The 21,430-nt window shown below is 53.0% G+C and overlaps 1 protein-coding gene across 1 annotated transcript in view; it reads left to right on the forward strand.

Annotated features, from left to right (window-relative positions):
- DNAH9 (dynein axonemal heavy chain 9) overlaps positions 1-21,430 on the forward strand; it is a 137,106-nt gene that overhangs the window by 23,735 nt on the left and 91,941 nt on the right. Inside the window, exons 22-37 of the mRNA XM_066200303.1 lie at positions 2,064-2,216; positions 3,117-3,242; positions 3,804-4,043; positions 4,681-4,841; positions 5,159-5,315; positions 6,082-6,186; positions 7,738-7,895; positions 8,213-8,351; positions 8,922-9,209; positions 9,805-10,015; positions 12,224-12,351; positions 14,003-14,111; positions 14,775-14,922; positions 16,574-16,748; positions 18,844-19,017; positions 19,588-19,795. Of these exons, the coding sequence (XP_066056400.1) occupies positions 2,064-2,216; positions 3,117-3,242; positions 3,804-4,043; positions 4,681-4,841; positions 5,159-5,315; positions 6,082-6,186; positions 7,738-7,895; positions 8,213-8,351; positions 8,922-9,209; positions 9,805-10,015; positions 12,224-12,351; positions 14,003-14,111; positions 14,775-14,922; positions 16,574-16,748; positions 18,844-19,017; positions 19,588-19,795 (2,680 nt within the window). The remainder of the gene's footprint in view (positions 1-2,063; positions 2,217-3,116; positions 3,243-3,803; positions 4,044-4,680; positions 4,842-5,158; positions 5,316-6,081; positions 6,187-7,737; positions 7,896-8,212; positions 8,352-8,921; positions 9,210-9,804; positions 10,016-12,223; positions 12,352-14,002; positions 14,112-14,774; positions 14,923-16,573; positions 16,749-18,843; positions 19,018-19,587; positions 19,796-21,430) is intronic.

The raw sequence follows: 21,430 nt of genomic DNA on the forward strand, positions 1-21,430 counted from the left end.
GTGTCAGCACGTGAACGGAGCAGGCTTGGCAATGCTGTTGTTGCCACTCACCTTTAACTCTGCTTGGATCTGTTTGCTGCTGCTGGGTGATTTCAGCCCACAGAGTGTCATAAATACACAGCTGATTGATGCTGAAAATGGAGAGAGAGAGAGAGAGAGAGAAAACACAGGAAGCAGAGAAAAGCTGCTGTGTTGAAATGCTCCACGGAGTAAGGAGAAATTCCTGGTGCTTGCTGTTATTCCAAACCATTTGCAGTAAAATCAAAGTAAATGTCAGGCAGGCTCACACACGGATACGCTCTCAGCCTTTCCACTGTAGTTTCAAGGCCTGATAATTCCTAAAGGAGGATTAAATAGACAATGATATTATCCACTTGAACTGGATATTGAGCTGGTGCAGATTCAGGTGCATTCCAGGCTCTGGTGGCAGAATTGTATCGAGTGCTGGAGCACAGCCAAGGCCCTGCAGAGTGGCCAGGGGCTGGCAGTGGGCAGTGGGGATTGCTGAGCCTGCCCACTCACAGGTGTAAAACAGGATTCCGTGGTTTGTGTAAGATGTGAAGGGATGTTTGCTTGTCCTGGTGGGGAAGCTGAGAGTCCTTTGCTCTTTGATCCACTTGGCACCGCCTGGGATGTGGCCAGTTAAAAAACTGATGGGCTGTGGCCACCTGTGGGGCAGCTCCTGAGGAGGGCTTGGAATCCTCTGTGGGAGTGAGGACTGGACAGACAAGCCATAGGATGGATCACAGGATAGCCTGAGCTGGAGGGGACCCACCAGGATCACCAAATCCAGCTCCTGGCCATGCACAGACCCCCCCAACAATCCCACCCTGGGCATCCCTGGAGTGGTGTCCAAACACTCCTGGAGCTCTGGGGCAGTGCCAGCACCCTCTGGGGGAAGATCCTTTTCCTAAATCCAACATAACCCTCCCCTGGCACAGCTCCAGGCTCGAGTTCTGTCCCTGTCCCGGGGGCAGAGATGAGAGCTGCCCCCCAGGAGGGGCTGCAGCCCCGGGGAGCTCTGCCCTCAGTCTCCTTTTCTCCTCTGAACGGCCCCAGCGCCCTCAGCTGCTCCTCACGTGGCCCCTCCAGACCCTTCCCCACCTTCACGTCCCTCCACTCTACACCCTCTAATGCCTTTTTTAAATTGTGGTGCCCAAAGTGCCTCCAGGACTGGAGGTGAGGCTGCCCCGGCCCAGAACAGTGGGACACCCCTCCCACCCCTGGCTGGCCATGCTGGCCCTGATCCCCCCAGGACACAGATGTCCCTCCTGGCTCAGACCCTGCTGGCCATGGACCTGCTGGACCACCTGTCTCAGCTGTCACAGAGAGGGGCAGCACCTGGCTGGGACAGCTCTGGCTGCCCATTCCCGGGGGATTATCGCTCTGTGGGACACAGAGGGATGTGGCTGGCTGTGATGCAGGGCTCCAGAAGCTCTGGTCACCTCTCAGCTCCCCCAGGTGGGTGCTGGTGTTGGGAGGAGCTCAGGGACAGCGCTGGTGTCTCCCCTTTGGCCTTGCAAACCCAGCCAGGTGTGAGCAGGACAGGGCTGAAACATTCTGCTCCTTCTGGAAAGGTACTTTTGGTTGGGATGGGGGTTTTGTCTGAAATAAAGGTCTGGCTTCTCCATGGAGGAAAACTCAGGACTTTTCTTTGGCACAAAAATTGATTTCTAGGAGGGGGGAAAACCAGAAAGTTTCCCAGTGAGGAAAATTGCCCAGTGCTGAGAACAGGACAAAGGGGAGCAGCACCATGTGCAGGGGGACTGGGACTCGGGGGTCATGCCGTGTTTGGATGGTTTCTGTGCTTTTGCCCTCTCTGGGAGCTCTCAGGATTTATTAGGGCCTGCCTGGGTTCCAAATGAGGTACAAGGAGGTGGAAATGCTGAGAAGGACAGCAAGAGGCTCGTGCTGGCAGCATCCTGGCCGAGAGTGAAGAGATGTGGTGCTGCCCAGATGTCCAAGTCCTGCTTTGTGAGCAGGACGGTGGCTGTCACACCTCTGCTGCTCTCTGCTCTGCCTGTCCCGCCTCCCTCACTTTGTTTACACAACCCCTTTGGCAGGTGCAGCGCCACCTTTCCAAACTCTTCGACAACTTGGCCAGGCTGAAATTCCAGGTGGACTCTGAGCAGAAACCAACCAAGGTTGGCCTGGGGATGTACAGCAGAGAGGAGGAGTACGTCCAGTTCAGCGAAGCCTGCGACTGCAGTGGGCAGGTGAGAGGGGGCACCTTGTCTGTCCAAACTGCCTGGTGGGACCTGCTCCCACACCCCTGGGTGGGCATCCCTGGACAAGGTCTTGTAGAGCTTCGCTGCATTGCCTCTGTGAGAAAAGCTGGAGGAGGTGGTGAGGAGCTTAATCCTTGCTTACACCGCAGCTCTAGCCCTGCTCTGGATGGGTCCTCGCAGCCCAGGGTGTGAGGAAGGGCTGTGGCCTGTTTTTCTCTGGGCTTTTTAATTTTAACTACTGAAAGACATTTTGAAGGTTACTCTTACCCACCCAGAGAGGAGGGGGTGCAGACTGGAAACAGATTAAATTATTCCATAGAACTTCTGCAGGGATACCTTTGGAAAGAAAAGGGGTTTTCCCCGTTTTCCGAATCTTCCTTATTTCAAAGGACGAGTCGAAGTACGGAATTTAAGAATCAAATTATTGCTCAGCTTTTCTGTCCCTGTGGCTGCACTTTTCTCCACGGACTATTACAGGAAGCTAAAGTAGGTAATACCAGCTCTGAGCTCCCTGGTGATGGCACTCGGCATTTAAATTCTCCTCTCGGTGAGGACTTTGCCTGTGAAACACTAAATTCAGCAGGAATTGTGTTTCCCAGCTTTCTCTTGCTGCTGGCAGATTGTGCTCCAGTCCCACAGGTGACTCTGTCATGGCCTGGAGCTGGAAAACGCTGAGCTAAATTGCTCCTCAGTGGAGTTCAGTTTGGTTCCTCCTGTAGCTGGATTTCCACAAAAAAACCCTCCCTGTGTGTCTGGATGGAGATGCTGATCCTGCAGGACCAGAAATGGCTGAGTCCCTCAGTTTGGAGGAGGCCTGAGGCTTGTTTGACTGGAGAGCTGAGCTGCTCATCCCACCTGAGTTTTCCTGGGATTTAACCCCTTCCGCAGGTGGAGGTGTGGCTCAGGGGGCTGCTGGACACCATGAGGGCCACGGTGAGGGATGGGATGAGCGCGGCCGTGGCGGCGTACGAGGACAAGCCGAGGGACCAGTGGCTCTTCGACCACCCTGCCCAGGTACTGCCCCTGCTCCTGCCCTCCCCTGCCTCCAGTGGGGTCTGTGGGTCGGGAATGTTTCTGCCTCTGCTGTCCAGGGCAGAGGAAGGCTGAGTTCTCCTTTCTCCTGGTCATTGATGGATTCCCAGGTTGAGCTCCATGCTCTGACCGGAGCTCCAGGCAGGATGCAGCTCGGGCACTTGGCTGCTGCAGCCCAGGGGTCACAGGAATCCCTCACCCACAGTGAGGTGAGAGGACAAATTGATGGGGCCTGATGAGAGGGAGGAGCCCCTTGGATGCCCCTCTGGCAGCCTCGTGGTCTCCAGCTCAGCCTCCCGTGTGTTCAGACCTGAGCAAGGGGCTCCTTTACTGAGCAAGGGGCTCCTTTACTGCTGAGCAGCTGCTGGACGTCCCCAGGATGGGATTTCAGTGGATGTAAAATGGATCCCTGCTCTCCTGCCTGCTCTGATCTCCTATAACAAAACTTGATTTCACGTCAGGGGTGCTTCATCCTTGATGTCCCCATGGATCAGACACTCTCAGACGTAAGGACGCCCCGGTGTTGCCCTGCTGTTCCCCCAGGTGGCTCTTTGCTGCACCCAGATCTGGTGGACAGCTGAGGTGGGCATGGCCTTCTCCAGGATGAAGGAAGGCTACGAGAAGGCCATGAAGGAGTACCACAAGAAGCAGGTGGCCCAGCTGAACACGCTGGTGACGATGCTGCTGGGGCAGCTGTCCCAGGGCGACAGGCAGAAGGTCATGACCGTCTGCACCATCGACGTGCACGCGCGGGACGTGGTGGCGAAGATGATAGCGCAGAAGGTTGGTGTTCCAGGCCCATAAGAAAAAGCATTTGGGATTTTCTTCTCTGTAGCTTCCTTGCTCTGGTGTGGGCCCACAGGGAATCCCTCGGGATTTGTCCTCCGCTCCCACACCACTGCCCTGCCGTCACATACTGCCAGAATGGTTTTGGGTTGGAAAGGACCTTAAAGGTCTTCTCATTCCAACCCCCTGCCATGGGCACGGACACCTTCTGCTAGACCAGGGTGCTCCAAGCCCCATCCAGCCTGGCTTTGGACACTTCCAGGGATCCAGGGGCAGCCACAGCTGCTCTGGGCACGCTGTGCCAGGGCCTGCCCACCCTCACAGGGAACAATTCCTTCCCAATATCCCATCTGCCCCTGCCCTCTGGCAGTGGGAAGCCGTTCCCCCTTGTCCTGGCACTCCATCCCTTGTCCCAAGTCCCTTTCAAGTTCTCTTGGAGCCTCTTTAGGCCCTGGAAGAGACTCTAAGGTCTCCCTGGGGGGAAGATGGGTCCTGGAAGAGATAAAGAACACTGCCCCAGCTGGATTCGACAGCTGGTGATAGAACACATAATTTTGGTTGCATCCTGCATTGCAGCCTAGGACAGCCTGTCACCCTGGCCCTGCTGTGACACTCTGCTGGTGGCACTTTCCAGGTGGACAGCGCCCAGGCGTTCCTGTGGCTGTCGCAGCTGCGGCACCGCTGGGCGGACGAGGAGCGGCACTGCTGGGCCGACATCTGCGACGCGCACTTCCCCTACTCCTACGAGTACCTGGGCAACACCCCCCGCCTCGTCATCACGCCCCTGACCGACAGGTGAGGCCCTGGGCGCCTTCTGGGATGCCTGGAACCAGAGGCCAGACAGGTTTAAGGGAATGAGAAGCAGTTGTGTTTATTGAAGGGCCTCCAGGTACATTTCGGGCAGACAGAGTCCCCCCAGGGGTTGCACCCAAAATGGACCATGGCTCACGGGTTTTCACATTTCTTCCCCTTCCTTCTTCCTCCTTCCTTCTTCCCCTTTTCTTTGTCCCCTTCTTCTTTCTTCTCCTTCTTTCTTCCCCTTCTTCTTTCTTCTTCCCCTTCTTTCTTCTTCCCCTTCTTTTTCCTTCCCCTTCTTCCCCTTCCCTGCCCAGGTGTTACATCACCCTGACCCAGTCCCTGCACCTGACCATGAGCGGGGCCCCCGCTGGCCCTGCGGGCACGGGCAAGACGGAGACCACCAAGGACTTGGGCCGTGCCCTGGGCATCATGGTGTACGTGTTCAACTGCTCCGAGCAGATGGACTACAAGGTACTGCTCCCCCCAGACTGCTCGGGGCCTGCTGGATCCTGCAGGGTGGGAGTTGTTAGCCAGCTGGGCTTGCTCTGGTCCATCCCTTCTCCTCACATCTCTGCTGCCTCCCTTCCTGCTGGGCGCCTTTTTCTCTTCCTGCTTTTGGTCTCCAAGACTTGAGCAAGGCTCCTGAGGAGGAAAAGAGCTGAGCTGCGCTCTCTCTGCCCTGCTCCACCTTTCCCTTCCCCTCTGGGGTTAGGTTCCGCATGAAATTCTTCACAAGTTCTGGCCTGTTCAGTCGAGACCAGGGCTGTGCTGATCCATCCCCTCTCTCCAGACCCACCTGCTGCCTGTGCCAGGCACGGAGAGACCTGTCCTGGTTTCTCAGGATGCTCTCCTGGGATAAGGCCAGCGCTGGGTCGTGGGGCTGATCCCTTTGCTCTCCACGGGGCAGCGGGTTTGGTGGCTTTGGATCATATTTTATCCAGCTGAGGTCTCTCATGGACGTGGGGCCATCAGTAACTCAGCCCAGGTGACCTTTGGATGGAACCAGAGTGCAGAGATGTCGAGAGAGTGCAATTAGCAAATCAAGTGGCAAGCTGTGCAGAGCTATAAATATTATAATTGAGTTGTGCCTGCTGCTCCCGTGCACTTTTCTAAATACCCACAATAGACTGTAAATCGCTATAAATAAACAGGCAGGGAAATCAAATCCGTTTTTTGCTGGAGTTGATTCCGTTTGTGATTTCACTCTTGCAATTTCATTTTATTTTTTTCTTTTCAGTCTTGTGGGAATATTTACAAAGGCCTTTCCCAGACAGGAGCCTGGGGCTGTTTTGATGAATTTAACAGGATCTCAGTTGAGGTCCTTTCTGTGGTTGCTGTACAGGTAAGTGGAGAAAAGCTTGTGGATAAATACAAGCTTCCCTTTTCCCCTTTTCCCCTTTTCCCCTTTTCCCCTTTCCCCCTTTTCCCCTTTCCTCCCACAGGGTCAGAACAGAAGGGTTTGAGTCTTTGGGGATTTCAGTGCTGAAAATTGAGTTGCCAAAACATCAAAGTTCTTCTGGTCCCAAATGTCAGCTGTGAGTTCAGGTTTTGGGGTTTTGGGATCTCAGTGTTTGACTGAGGTGCTAAATTCTTCCTAGACCCACTTTGGGGCTTGACATTGCAAAAATCAAGGTCTAGAGCCCAGAAGTTTCTACATTTCTCTAAAAGTTTTGGTCAAAGGAATTGTTCTGAACCCCTCCACGAACTCCTCACTCTCATCTCTCTCTCTCTCATCATCGTACCTCGTGTGATGTCCCAAAGAAATCCCAGGCAGGTACAGGTGTTTGTGCGTTCCCCGACCATTTCCCTTCCATCAGCTTCTAGTTTAGAGCTGTCATTGAAAAACGCCTTTGAGGATCTTAAAATAAAAGGGGGAGCCGAACTAAAGGAGCCCAGATATGAGTCAGCTGCTAATGATTGCCTGGCTCCTGGCTGGAGCGTGGCGTCTGAGCCAGGCAGGGCTGTCACTCCATCACCGCCGCTGTTAGAGGGTAACCATGGCGATGGTTAATTGGCTGCCTCAGTCACGCAGCTCCTGTCGAGGTGGGTCCTTACACTGAGAAACTCCCTTCATTGCTTTGCTTTAGGGTGGCAAACAGGGGTGAGTTTAGGGCAGCCGGCGGAGAGATTCCTCCCCTCGGTGAAGAGGTGTTCTCAAGGAGGTGAGCTGCCTGCAAGGAGCTGCTCCCTTGGGAAGGAGGGTGGACTCCAGAATGGAAGTGAAAGCAGTGAGGTGGTCTGGCTGTGTTTCCTGTTTAGGAAAACGGTTTTTTTTAATGGGAAGAGTGATAAAGTAGTGGAGTTGTCTGCCCGGGGAGGTGGTGGAGTCACCATCCCTGGATATGTTTAAAAAAAGACTGGATGTGGCACCGGGTGCCATGGTTTAGTTGAGGTGTCAGGGCTGGGTTGGGCTCAGTCTTAAAGGTCTCTTCCAACCTGGTGATTCTGTGATTCTGTGGCTCACTCCCTGGGAATGGAGACTGGGGAATAAGGTGGTCTGGCTGTGCTGGGCTCACTCCAAGGGGATGGAAAATGGGGAATAAGGTGGTCTGGCTGTGTTGGACTCGCTCTCTTTGAAAGTGAGGCATGAGAAGAACAAAGCTGCAGTCAGGCAAGTAGGAAAGACCAGCCAAGTGTCTTCTGGAGCAAACTCTTACAACTCTTTTCAGCTGGACTGTCCAGCCTCCTCAGCTCTTTGCTGCTTTGTCAGAGTTGGATTGTGATGGGAGACACACAGATTTACCCCAAACAGTGTAAAAAGCTTTATGTGGTCAGTAAAAACCCGAACCAGAGCAGTGATAAGCCCCAGTCATCGTGGGCCAAGTGTAGGGAGGGCAGCATCTGGAGTTTTCCATACCTGAACACCAGCACTAAGCACTGCCTTGGTTCCCAGGTGAAGAGTGTGCAGGATGCAATCCGGGAGAAGAAGAAATCCTTCAATTTTCTTGGAGAAGACATTAACTTGGTCCCCTCAGTGGGGATTTTCATCACCATGAACCCCGGTTATGCAGGGCGAACCGAGCTACCTGAGAATTTAAAAGCTCTCTTCAGGTGAGTCGAGGTCCAATTTTGTGACCCGTGTAATAAAACTGGCAGAAATTCTCTTTTGGAACATCCAGGCTTCACTTTCTTGGGAAATTCACTCGCATTGGGGTTTCACAGATGGTTTCTGCACCAAGCCTGGATCAGGGAATGCACAGGGAGGACGAGGGAGCTCTGTCCTGTGCCGTGGGAAAGGCAGTGTGGGCAGACTGGGAGAGTCTCTGGTGCCTCACTGGAGAGGACCTGGAGGATAAACTACAAACCCACTGCCCTCGAGCTCTGTAGTCAACACCTGCTCTGCAATCCTTTCCTGCCTGTCTCCCCAGGCCCTGTGCAATGGTTGTGCCAGACTTTGAGCTGATCTGTGAGATCATGTTGGTGGCCGAGGGCTTCCTCGAGGCCCGGGCCTTAGCTAGGAAGTTCATCACGCTCTACCAACTCTGCAAGGAGCTCCTGTCCAAGCAGGTGAGCCCTCTGCTGTGCTCTGGGTCCCCCAAAATCAGGGATGTGATGCTCTGTCATGCACCTCCTCTGCTTGGTGCACTGTCCCCAGGACTAAATGTCCCTGGTAACCTGGTGATGGAGAAATTTGGGTGTCTGAGGCCTCAGAATGGACTAACAAGACTTCCACCTCAGTAGCTCCTGCAGATCCAGGGCTCTGGCAGGCCTTGCTTAACCTGCACAAAGGCCAAGCAAACTGCTTTAGGGTTTAGGGGGAAAAATTGCTTAGGCCTCCGGAGTGCAAGTCCTACTGCTGACTTAGTGCCAGCTCAGAGCCTGTGTTGTGGCATGAACAGCTGAATTATTGAATGAACTACTCGTTAGTACTCTCCCTGGTGGGAGCTCACCTTCTGAAATGGACACCAGCTGACTCAGGCTGGTGGAGGTCTCTGGCCACGACACCAATAATGAATCTGGCTGCATTTCCACTGCTGACTGCTCTGGCAGCTGGGACTGCTGGTTCTTACCCCTGCCTGGCCCTGTCCAGCCAGAAACTCACCCCTATTTCTATTTCTTCCTTCCCCGCTGGTGCAGGACCACTATGACTGGGGTCTGAGGGCCATCAAGTCGGTGCTGGTGGTGGCCGGCTCCCTGAAGCGCGCGGACCCCGAGCGGCCCGAGGAGCAGGTCCTGATGCGCTCCCTCCGCGACTTCAACGTCCCCAAGATGGTGACAGATGACGTGCCAGTGTTCCTGGGGCTGATTGGGGACCTGTTCCCTGCGCTGGATGTGCCTCGGAAGCGTGACCTGGATTTTGAGGCTGTGGTGAAGGAGGCTGTGCTGGAGCTGCGGCTGCAGCCCGAGGACAACTTTGTGCTCAAAGTGAGAGCAAGGGATGTTCTGCTCTGCCTGCACCATCCAGCTCAGATGGGGTTTTTCGACCATCTTTGCTGCTTCAAAGAGGGCTCTGCACAGTCACAGAATTGTGGAATGGTTTGGGTTGGGAGGGACCTGAAAGCTCAGCTCGTTCCACCCTCTGCCATGGGCAGGGACACCTCCCACTATCCCAGGTTGTTCCCAAGCCTTTTCTACCTCCTCTTGGACACTTCCAGGGATGGAGCAGCCACGATATTCCCCTTGCAGTACATGTCAGTAGTCATGTCACATGTCATGTAGTAGTCGTGTGCATGTCACATGTCAGTGGTGCTGGAGGTTTGTCTGCCTGCTCAGGATTTCACGCATCACGGTTAGACCTAACTCAGGGTCAAATCCCTTTGTGTTGTCTGGGTCACAAATTTCTCTACCAGAGGCCCAATGAGAGCTAATTCCACAGAATGGTTTGGGTTGGAAGGGACCTTAAAGGACACTTCATTCCAACCCCCCTGCCATGGGCAGGGCCTCTTTCCCCTAGACCAGATTTTGCACGTTTGAACTTCAGTTTGTCACGTGTGTCTGAGCTCTGGGGGTGTTTCCCCAGGTGGTGCAGCTGGAGGAGCTGCTGAGTGTCCGGCACTCCGTGTTCGTGGTGGGAGCTGCAGGCACAGGCAAGTCCCAGGTGCTGAGGTCCCTGCACAAAACCTACCAGAGGATGAGGCGCCGTCCCGTCTGGACAGACCTCAACCCCAAGGCGGTCACCAACGACGAGCTTTTCGGCATCATCAACCCAGCCACCAGAGAGTGGAAAGATGGTAAATGTCTTTTCGTGGCTGAATTTGGAGATCAAATGATGTTTTTAATGAAGCTCCTGAGTGGCAGCAGGGTGATGGGTCTCTGTGTGCAGGTCTCACAGCCCGGGAGCTGCTCCCAGCCCTGGGAAGGTTTGCTGTTGGAAGGACATGTAGGGTGGCACAGCTTGTTTGGGAATTAATCCTTTTGCCATAAGGGTAATTATCATGTCCATTAACACTGACACTTCCCGACTCCTACCTGGGGCAGGTTGTTTTTTGGGGCTGGGCTGCTGATGGAAGAGAATTCCCTCCTGCCCTGTGCTGTGCACTGGGACCCCCCAAAAGTGCCATCACCAGGTTTCTGTGGCTGGACGCTCCCAGCAGCCTTTGAGAGGTGTTTTTTCCACTAAATATCCCTGCCTGATCTCTAGCACACGGCGTTTGCCAGGCTGTTGATCCTGATTGCTCCTGAGGAGGATGAGATGAGCATTTAAAACCTGCTGAAAGATTACAGAGATGCGGAGTGAAAAGGTTGGGCTGTGACTAATCCAGAAAGGCAGCTTTGATTCCCTGTGTGGCTCTTCTGGGAGCTGAGGGGGAGGTGAGGGAGGACGGCTCCATAAATCATCCTCGGCCAGAGCTCTCCAGGAGAGGAGCTGCTGCCACCTCCCCTGCCCCCCTGCCACCACCCCTCCTGCCCCCTGCTCTGCTCTAGTGCCAGGGTTAATTTCTTTTTAATTGTGATTGGAGGCTCTAAATCAAAGTGACAGAGGGAAGTGTGGGATGTAGCCGGCACCCTGCAGAGAGAGCTGCACACTGGGGATTGTGGATCAGGGAGTGTGGGTGGCACTGGACAGCAGGAGGGACGTTGGCAGGCGGCTGTCCAGGGTTCTCAATCCTCAGTGTTTCAAGAGAACTTACAGGACTCCTCTCTGATGGCTCAGGGCAGATATTTTCCACATTAACCAGTCCTGAAAATGTTGTTTCTTCATGCCAAAGAGCAGCCAGGCCATTTTCAGCACAGCCTGACAAGAGAGGATGTGTCCCCTCATGGATCAGCTCCTCCTTTTCCCGAGTTCATCCTGTCACTCCCTGCACGGTCAGCAGCTGGAAAGTTTGTACATGTTAGGTGGAAAGAGGTCCCACGAGGGGAATCCTAAAAGTGTTATTTGCAGAACCAACCTCTTCTTTCAAATGCCAGGACCCCTCTGTGGTGTGGATGCCCGAGGTTGGGAGCGGGGCACTTCCCTGCAGCTGCTGCCGTGGCGTGTGATGCTCTCAGGCAGGAGCTGACACTGGCACTGCTGGAGTGGTTGCCAGGCTGTGTCCAGAATGAGGGATGGAGTCCAGGCAGAGGCAGGGAGGTGTCGTCCCTGACCCCACCTCGCAGCTGAGTCAGCCGAGCTGTTCTGCATTTGCTGTGCACAAGCTTGGTTCGGGTCATGCCGTGCCACCGGCGGTTCCTGACCTGGATCACGGGGGAATAGCTGGTCCTGGAGAAACAGAAAAGCTTGCCTGTCACAACCCACCAGGAGAGAGGCTGTTTTTAATGTTTGCCTGATGTTCCTTCATGCAGACCAGCCTTTCCCTAGGTATTTCCTCGTGTGGAGGAGAGTGATGGTTTTGTGGAGCTCTCATTTGCCCTGCAGTACTTCTGCTCTGTTCCCAGCTTCTCGCTCTTCTTAGCATTCATTATTTACTCCCCTTGAGACTCTGTATATTCTGTCTCCTTGATTTCACTGACATTTTGTTCTGTCACTCAATGTCAGTCTGGACTTGTTCTTCCTTCAGTCTCGCTAAAGCCACGACCCAGTGTTTAAAGCATCTTGATTTTCCTGGTATACTTCAAGCCACAGTAAAAAAAAAGAAAAAATAACCCCACAAATAAAAGATTTTCCAAGGCACATTCAGATGGTTCTCTCTGCGTTGTGTAGTTTATGGGTTTGGATTTTTTCCTCTGAGTATCTGCTCTTCATTTTTCCTATGCCTTATGGTTTTCAGTGGGAATGAAGCTCATGTAGGCCCACAGTCATTCTCAGTGATAAGAACTCTGATAATATTTATTTTTTTCTTCAAAGCAGATATCATCACATAGTATCATTTACGTCCAGATGCAAAGAGTTATGAATGTTTAAGGGGCAAGCATAATTTTTAGGAAGTTGCTGGAAAAATCTGTTAGAGCAGGTGACAACCTCGATGTTCATCAACGTATTTGTGTCACCCTCCCAGGACTGTTTTCATCAATCATGCGAGAGCTGGCCAACATCTCCCATGATGGTCCCAAGTGGATGGTGCTAGATGGAGATATTGATCCGATGTGGATTGAATCTCTCAACACCGTGATGGATGATAATAAGGTAATGGCTGTAAGGTAAAGAGGCAGGTATTCCTTGTCAAGTGTGATTCAGCCTGGGGGAAATGCAGATTGTAATAACATCTCCTGGAATAATGCAGCTGTGTCTCTTCAGACACACCAAACAATATTGCATGAAGGCGATGGTGCATGAGGGAAATAACTCAGGGCTCGGTTTTCTTTGGAATTTCCCTTTTCTGGAGAGCCGTGCTCGTGAGTAATCGCAAATGTCCTGATCATAACTTTGGGCCCTTAATTCTCTTTAAAAGCAGTGTTTAATGAGGTTCTAAAAGTTTGCATCAATTGGCTGTTCGGGTAAAGTAACTCAAGTTGCCAAGAACGCAGTAAAACTCGTCAGGCTTCCTTTGTTCTAACTATGCTTGTCAGTGTTTCATCAGGTGAGTGTGAAACACGTCCCAACCCTTAAGTTCATGTAACTAGACGTAACTTACGTAACCAAAGCTTTTACCAGGTTTGTGGATTGCGCTGTTGATTTTCCTGTAGCCCTTGGAGCTCGGCATTTCAATGATTTGTGTCCTGGTACGTTGGATCGTTTCATGGAACAGGTGCTGTGATCCACACAGGGTTGAATGCCTTGGATGTGTTGCTGTGTATTAGGTGGCAGATGATGGGTAGTACCAGGTCACAAGCTTAAAGAAAGTGGCAGACAGTGTTGCCATAGCAACCCAAGGCAAACAGTGAAGGGAGGTCATTAAATCGCAGCATTCAGCAAATTAATTTTTCCTTCCCCTGTTTAGATCTTCTGTTGATGTTGGATAGAGGCTGGAATTATGTCAAGGAGACTAGAAATGCATTAGCACACGTATTCTAGGCCATCATAACATTGGTTTTACACTCTCGTGGTCTGTATGCAGGAGGTATCAAAATGTGTTTCTATCTAAGCTACAAATCCACATTCTTGCTCATGGTCTCTAAAGCTGACAGTCTTTTCCAAGGCCTCAAGTTGAATCCTGTGTTCTCTGCTGTGTTTGGGCCTACATGCATGACGTTTTGAGAGTTTTCTGGGCCTGGAATTCCCACAGGCAGGGACACCTTCCACTATCCCAGGCTGCTCTAAGGACTGACCCTTGGACACTTCCAGGGATCCAGGGACAGCCACAGCTGCTCTGAGCACCCTGTGCCAGGGCCTCCCCACCCTCCTTCCCAATATCCCATCCCTCCCTGCCCTCTGGCAGTGGGAAGCCATTCCCTGTGTCCTCCCACTCCAGATCTTTGTCCAAAGTCTCTCTCCAGCTCTCTTGGAGCCCCTTCAGGTACCAAAAGGCCACAATGAGGTCACCCCAGATCCTTCTTCAGGCTGAACCATCCCAGTTTTCTCAGCCTGTCTGAGAGCCAACAGAGCTGCTCCATCCCTCTGACCATCCTGGTGCCTCCTCTGGACCCTCTCCAGCAGCTCCAGGTCCTCCCTGTGCTGGGCGCCAGGGCTGGGGCAGCTCTGCAGGTGGGGTCTGACCCGGATGGGGCAGAGGGGCAGAATCCCCCCTTGTCCTGCTGGGGCTGCAGCCCTTTCCTGCTGTGCCCCAAGGAGCTGGGCTGGGCAGCCAAGTTCAGCAGAGCCAAGTGCTAAACACTCTTCATTCCTGTTCCTGGCAGAGCTTTAGGCTGTCTGTCTGTCTGTCTGTCTGCACGTGCAGGTGCTGACCCTGGCCAGCAATGAGAGGATCCCTCTGAACCCCACGATGAGGCTGCTGTTTGAGATCAGCCACCTGCGCACGGCCACGCCGGCCACCGTGTCCCGGGCAGGTGAGCCCTGCCTGAGCTGCACCTGGGGCTGTTGTCAGTCTTTTCTTGGCCAGCTTGGTGCCTGTGAAAGCTGCCAGGCTGGGAGCGCAGCTGCCTGGGGTGTGCAGGGTGTGCTCCTGGAGCTCACGGACACACGGAGGATCCTGATCCCAGCCCCACAGTGGGGTCTGTCGTCATCCTGGGGGTGTAGTCGGGGTGTTCCTGCTGCTGCTGCGGGGTCATGGCTGCAGCACTGCTGGGAGGACACTCCTGCACAGCTCTGTGTGGGCCTGATGAGGAGAGAGCAGTGTCTATCCCAGAGAACTCCTGGTCTTTTGGAGCAGTGCATGGGAACGGGGAATGAAGGTGTCCCCTGGTGTCTGGGGCCCAGAGCAATAACATGACTTAGGCAAGTCTTTTATTAAGTCTAAAAACTTAGACTTAACAGTAGGAAGATGTTCTAAATTTGGGGCAGGGCCATGAGAGGTGTCCTGGTTTCCTGGGCTGCCTCTCTTCACTGTTAATGTTTCTCCTCTGCAGCGGGGCAGGAGGAGGGGGCAGGCAATGAGGGACCAGGTGTGTTTCACGGGGTTTCAGTTGTTTGAGAGTAGCCGAAAGGTTCTGGTGGGAAAAAGGAGAGCCTCTGCTGTGTCCTTACTCTTCTCCCTTCTCCTGCACCTCAAGGGATCCTGTACATCAACCCCTCGGACCTGGGCTGGAATGCCCCTGTGAGCAGCTGGATTGACGGACGAGAGGTGCAGTCCGAGAGGGCCAACCTGACCATTCTGTTTGACAAGTACCTGCCCGTCTGCCTGGACGCCCTCAGGACCAGGTACCACTGCAGGTGGCTCCCCTGGCGAGGGCAGGGGGTCACTCACCCCTTTTCCAGCTGTGCTCCAGGGCTGGCCATTGTCCTCCTTGTCCCCAGGAACCCTGAGGGTCACTGGCTTCAGCTCCAGGAAACTGTGGGGTGAAGGGGCAGCTGACACTCCTGCCCATCCTTGGTCTGATCTGGTTCTCCTTGGATGATTTGATGGTTCCTGTGCTTGTATCAGTTCTGTATCTCTTTGAAATTAAATCCAGGGGATCCTAAAGGGAAAATCTTCCCAGTCTCCTGATGTGTCAGGCCAGACCTGAGCTCACTGCACAAGTTTTGGGTCAGTAGAGCAGATTTCAGACCACTGCTGAAAGAAAGTGTGGAAGATGCAGAGCAGATCCTCTTTTATCCTCTCCCCACATTTTTTCCTGCCCCCTGGGGATAAGGAGGAAGCTGGTGTTTGTGTGAGAGGGTAGGATTGCTCCAGAGGCAGTCCTCTCATAGAGTTCTTTCCTGAAGCATCTGAGCACAGCTGAGTCCCTCTGTGTGAGCCTGGGTGTGTTCCACAGCTGGACACTGATCCCTGAATGTGAAAAACAGGACAAGGAGTGGTGGTTTTAAACTGAGCAAGGGGAAATTTAGATTAGGTATTTGGAAGAAACTTTTGGCTGTGAGGGTGAGGAGGCTCTGGCACAGCTGTGGCTGCCCCTGGATCCCTGGAAGTGTCCAAGGCCGGGCTGGATGGGACTTGGAGCACCCTGGGATAGTGGGAGGTGTCCCTGCCCGTGACAGGGGTTTGGAATAGCTGACTTTTAAAAAAGTTCCCTTCCAACCCAAACTATGATTGTGTGATTCTCCATCATCTGCCTGCTCCCCATACCTGCAGGTTCATTAAAAAAAAAAAAGAAAAGGAAAAAGAAGAAAAGTCAGTGAACAACCGAACCCGGTCACCATCAGCCCCAACAAGGAGGTGTCAGGAGGAGCTGCTTGAGTGCAAGTCTCGGGACTGGGAGTTGGGAATCTTGCTGGGGAGCTGCTCTCTGGGTGCCCAAACTTTAGGGCTGTTGGCAGCAAAACCCATTGAGCACCTCCAGCTCTCTCTGCTGAACAACTGTCAGACCATGAAATCCCCGGGATTAGCTGCACCAGCCCCGAGCTGAGTATTTTGGTAGCTTGCTTAATTCAGAAATTGTAGAACCAACCTTTCAAATAGCTCTAATTACTTTATGGAGGACTTCAGTGCTGCTACAATATTAGTTTGGAATTCTGTAAGTGTAGCTTAAACGAATGTAAAATGGCAAGATGAAAGGTTTTATTTTATTACTCCTCCATTTGACCGCTTTTGAACTCCTTGTGCTCCCAGGAAATCATCGCCTTTAGCAACTCCTCCATTTTACTTCTTTCAAGAGGATCAAAGTTTTTAAAATGCCTGAAACTTCTGATGACTGTTATTATGTGTGTGTGTGTGTGTGCCAGTGCCAGCGGGGCCAGGCAGAGGTGGGGTGTTCTCCTCAGCGCTTTTCCAGGGAATAAGACACCCACTGCTGACCAGGAAAATTCTGATATTCTGGCAAAGCATTCCTGCCTTGCTTTCCTGGACTGGGAGCAGCCCTGGTGCTTCACCCAGTTATATTTCCCGATTACGTTTTCCATTCCCATCCCTCAGATTTAAGAAGATTATTCCCATTCCTGAGCAGAGCATGGTTCAGATGCTGTGCTACCTCCTGGAGTGCCTCCTGACGGAGGACAACACACCTCCCGACTGTCCCAAGGAGCTTTATGAACTCTACTTTGTCTTTGCTGCCGTCTGGGCCTTTGGTGGCTCCATGTTCCAGGACCAGGTAAGAAGGGAAGTGCCACATCAGCATCTTTCAAGAGAACTTTTATTGCGGATTTTTTTTTCTCCTACCTTTTTTCTACTTTCTCAGACCTAAAGCTGTGTCAGCGATGCTGTTTGACCTGGAAACCTGAACTAAGCAATCCCTGTCATGAGAGGCCTCATTATCCAGGGGGTGACACTGGAGAATGGCCAAGCTCAGCGTGGCCACCACCTCGAGGCCGTGGAGAGCCAGACCAGCTTTTGTGGTCCTTGGGGAGGATTTAACCCTCCAGCTGGCAAAACCAGACAGAACCTCGGTTCTGTCAGTGCAGGGTGACTTTTAAGCCAAGCCTGGGGAACAGCTCGCCCTTGCCTCAGCAGAGGAACTTGCTCTGGCTGGAGCACGGTTGGTGGCACTTGGACACGGCATTCCCCTGCCATAGCAGTTAATCCTGGAGTTCCCATGCCATGGCATGTTAATCCTGGGCCTTGGCACAGCTGGGTGTGTGGCAGGAGGAGCTGGGAGCAGGCTCAGCATCCCACTGGGAGGATTCTGGGCGTCGCTGCCTGTGCTGCTCTGTAAATGTCAGGGAGGAGAGCGTGAGCACACAGCGTCCGAGCGAGGGGGAGCCTGATGAAAAATGATCCAATATAAAAAAACTGTTTATTGCTGCCTGCTGAAGGTTCCCTTCCCGGTGACCTTTTGCTGCCAAAATGTCAGGAGAAGCAGGCTGGAAGGTTTCCCACTGCTCAGCGTTTGTTGGCGGGGAGCAAGGCCCCTCTGTAAAAACAGACGATAGATTTGCCATTTCCAGGCTCTGAAATCAGCAGAAATCCATATGGGGTTTTTGTTAGAGAAGCAATTTGAGCTCGACACCATTCTGGCAATGGGGCTGGGGCTGCTCCACTTAAGGGCTGAGCCCCTCCCAGCACTGCGAGCGGGGCGAGGAGGCACCACGGTGGGAAAGCTTTTAGCAGCGCTGCACATCGCTTTTCTGCTGCCGGGCTGAGGAGCTGCGACAACAGGAGGAAGGAGATTACAGTCATCCTGCATCTCTGGGTAGCACGAGACTGCAAAATCGTGGATGCTAATAATGTGGTTTTCAAATCCTCTGGTCTTTTGATGTGTGGTGGCTCGGGGAGCTTTGCAGAGGACGCTCAGTTCAGAGCCGGGTTTCCTGAGCAGTCCGTGGTCCCACCCGGTCCCAAAAGCCCGTGGGGTGGCTACGGGGAGGAGAGACCTAATAGAGATGCCCCAGGAACAAACTGTGCTGCTAAAACTGGCTCAGTGATGCATCTGCTCTCTCCCAGACATCTTTTTAGCAGCACTTTCCCCCTCCTTCCTCCCCCGTTTCTCCCCAGGGCTGAGGGCTGCAGTCCCTGTGCTCTGCGTGGGAAGGGTTCAGACAGTGCCTGGCCCCGTTTCACAGAGGAGACCTGAGGCAGGGAAGGGGACTGAGCACATTTTGCAAACCCTGACTCAGTGACGAAAGCAAAAACTGTCACTCCAGCTCCCAAAAAATAAAAGTTCAGATGTTTGAAAATCTTCAAGCGTGGAGAAGTAGAAGGGGGAAAAGCAGGAGCTTGCTGGGCTCTGTGGCAGCAGCCCCTCTCCCGTCCTTTGCTGAACTGGGGTCGGCAGTCCTGCTGCTCCTGCTTGAAAAGAGGCCGGAAAGCAACAACTGAGTGTGTGCAGGGCGGTGTGATTTATGAGGAAGAGATTTGGTATGCATGCTCTGACTACCCATGGCCACGGATGGAGATGGATGCGGTGTCCTTGTCTGTTGGAAGAAGTAGGCACCAAAAAATCAATCAAGTGTCTGTTTAGTCATAGGCACGTATTTCTCTTTTTCGAATTGATCCATCTGTCTAATCGCAGACATACTAGGAGTGATCAACACAGAGGATGAATTATTTAGGGGAATGAATAGGAGTGATGAGGAAAAATGAAGAAAATGAAAAATTAGACTTAATAATAGGAAAAAGGATAAGATTGTTATGCTGTGGAATATTTTTTTAAGGACTAATCCCACTCTTGTGGACTGGGATAAATAACATTCTCCATCTCTAATGAATTTCTCCAGATTTGCCTGTTTTCTCCTCTTTTTGTCCTGCAGCTCGTGGACTACAGAGTGGAGTTCAGCAAGTGGTGGGTGGCAGAATTCAAGACGATCAAGTTTCCTTCTCAGGGCACAGTCTTTGACTTTTACGTCGATCCGGAAACAAAGAAGTTTGAGCCTTGGTCTAAACTCATTCCCCAGTTTGAATTTGATCCAGAGGTGCCACTGCAGGTAGGTGACCCCGGCAGGCTGCTGGGCTGGAGGAGTTCCTGTGTTTTTACTGGCTGAACCTGGGTGTTTCCGCGAAGCCTGGTGAAAGGTCGGGCACTGATGGAATTCTTCACGGGACACAACTAAATTACCCATCTCTTTTTTCGCTGTGCTTTGCCTGGAACAGCACAAGCTCCATCCATCTTCCAAGCAGGAGTGATGTACGGCAGGGGCAGGGAGCTGCTGTGCCCAGGGTGCAGAGAGAATTGGTGAGACAGAGCAGGGACAAAGCCCCTGAGACACCAGGACCTGTTGTCGTTTTCTGTGGCTGCAGATAGGCATGGGTTCACGTTTGGGCCAAGAAAAGAGCTCCTCAGGTAGTGAACTGTGGTTGCCAGTTGCACTTCTCTGTTCTTTGAGAAGTGCCGGAGTGAGCAGATGGCAGTACACATCCCAAACCCTCTCTTGCTCAGGTGCCAGACCTCTCTGCCGAGCTCCGTGACCTTCCAGGGCGCCCAAAGGGATTCCCTGGACTCCCACGCGGTGGCAGGGCTGGGGGACACTGAGGTGACTGCTGTGTCCCCTCCCCAGGCCTGCCTGGTGCCCACGGCCGAGACGGTTCGCCTGCGGTTCCTGGCGGGCCGGCTGCTGCAGCGCCGGCGCCCCGTGCTGCTGGTGGGCGCCGCTGGCACGGGCAAGTCCGTGCTGCTGGGGGACACGCTCTGCTCGCTGGACACCGACCTCTTCCTGGTGAAGAAGGTGCCCTTCAACTACTACACCACCTCCGCCGTGCTGCAAGGTAAGCCCTGGGGAAGGTGAGACAGGGAAAGCTTATGGATGTGATCGCTTGGCAAGAGATTCTGGAAACATAAAGCCTGAGAGTGAGATGGAGATGAAGGCGAGCTCTGAGATGTGGGCATGGCAGGCAGGAAGACGGCGATTAGCTGGAGGTGGGTTGAGTGAGAGCAAACAAAGGGACACCAAGGGGCTCGAGGGAGTAGCCCCGCCAAGGTGTGAGGGAAAAGGTAGATTAGAAAGTAGCCTTTAGGGTTTGGAATACAGAGTGATATGGTAATACAGCAGTTCTCATAGGCTGTGTGTAAAGTCTGTAGGATGCGTATCTTGCACCGGTTGGTTACCGTAAATTAGAATCTTCGACACAAAAAGAGATATAATGTATTGTAACGAGGACCCAGCTCTCTCTCCCTCTCTCTCGGGGACACCCCTTCAGCCCAGGCTGGTGGCTGAAGGCAAGGCTCTCTCACCCACGACCCGGGCAATAAAACCACGTGTTCCAAGAGCCTCCCTGGTCTCCAGAGATCCCTCTCCCGGCCATCGAAGGATGTTCCTACAGTAAACTCTTAGGCCAAGCCAGGGGAGGTTCAGGTTGGACATCGGGAAGAAATTGTTCACTGGAAAAGTGGTTGGGCGTTGGAATGGGCTGCCCGGAGAGGCGGTGGAGTCACCATCCCTGGAGGTGTTTGAGGAAAGCCTGGATGTGGCACTCAGTGCCGTGGTTTGGTTGACAGGGTCACTGATTGGACTCCATGATCTCAAAGGTCTTTTCCAGCCGGGTTAATTCTGTGATTCTCTGACATTCCTGGGGCATCCATTGGGGTTTGGAGCGGGGTGTGCACTGGGAAGACCCATGGGGGAATTGCTGGGGTTGTTGTGGGCACACTCAGAATCCCCACAGTGAAACTCTCCGCTCAGCAGAGCCCTGGTTTGTGTGCGGATGATGTTTTCCAGCCTGAGAATTTGCATCCTTAAACCCCACCACGCTGGTTCAGGGCTGTGCCAAAGCCCAGGCTTCAATCGGCTGCGCTTTTCGTGGCTCGTATTTGACTTGAACATGCTGGAATTGGAGAATAAGATGGGTTTCTTGGAGAGGATCCAGGCTGTCCTCGGGGTGCAGCGATGGGAATTGCATCCCGATTAGCAACGGGGAGGATGGTGCTCATGGATCTGTGCAGGCTGGGAGCCAGGGCTGGCTCCTGGAGCTGTGCTCCCGTCCTGCCACAGCCCAACGCGTCCCATGGGGCAGGTCCCACTCCCCTCCCCAGGGGCGCAGAGCCTGCTCACCTGGGGGGCTCAGACCCCCAAGGAATTTCTGGCCCCAGGGAAGTCCATGAGAATATTGCTGATGCGGATTTTGAAACATCAGTGAAAAATTTAGTTTGAGGCTGAGGTGGAGTCAGTTTTGCTGTGTAGTCTCTTCAGAGGTGAAGAAAAAGCTGGAAATTCTTGAAAGGTATCTCATTTTGGAACGGTGTCCAATGAGAGATAAAATAATTTGACAAATATTTGTTCACCGGTAACAAAGCAGCCTGGTTTGAGTTAAAGCCATGAGTCACTGTAAACCACACCTTTAAAATGGAAAATATAAACCTCCTCCTTCCAAATTATTATGATTTTGTAGTTTAAAATTGCTCTC

Source organism: Chamaea fasciata, unplaced genomic scaffold (assembly GCF_029207755.1).
Source record: "Chamaea fasciata isolate MVZ Bird 193981 ecotype frontalis unplaced genomic scaffold, bChaFas1.0.hap1 SCAF_19, whole genome shotgun sequence".
Taxonomy (NCBI): Eukaryota; Metazoa; Chordata; class Aves; order Passeriformes; family Sylviidae; genus Chamaea; species Chamaea fasciata.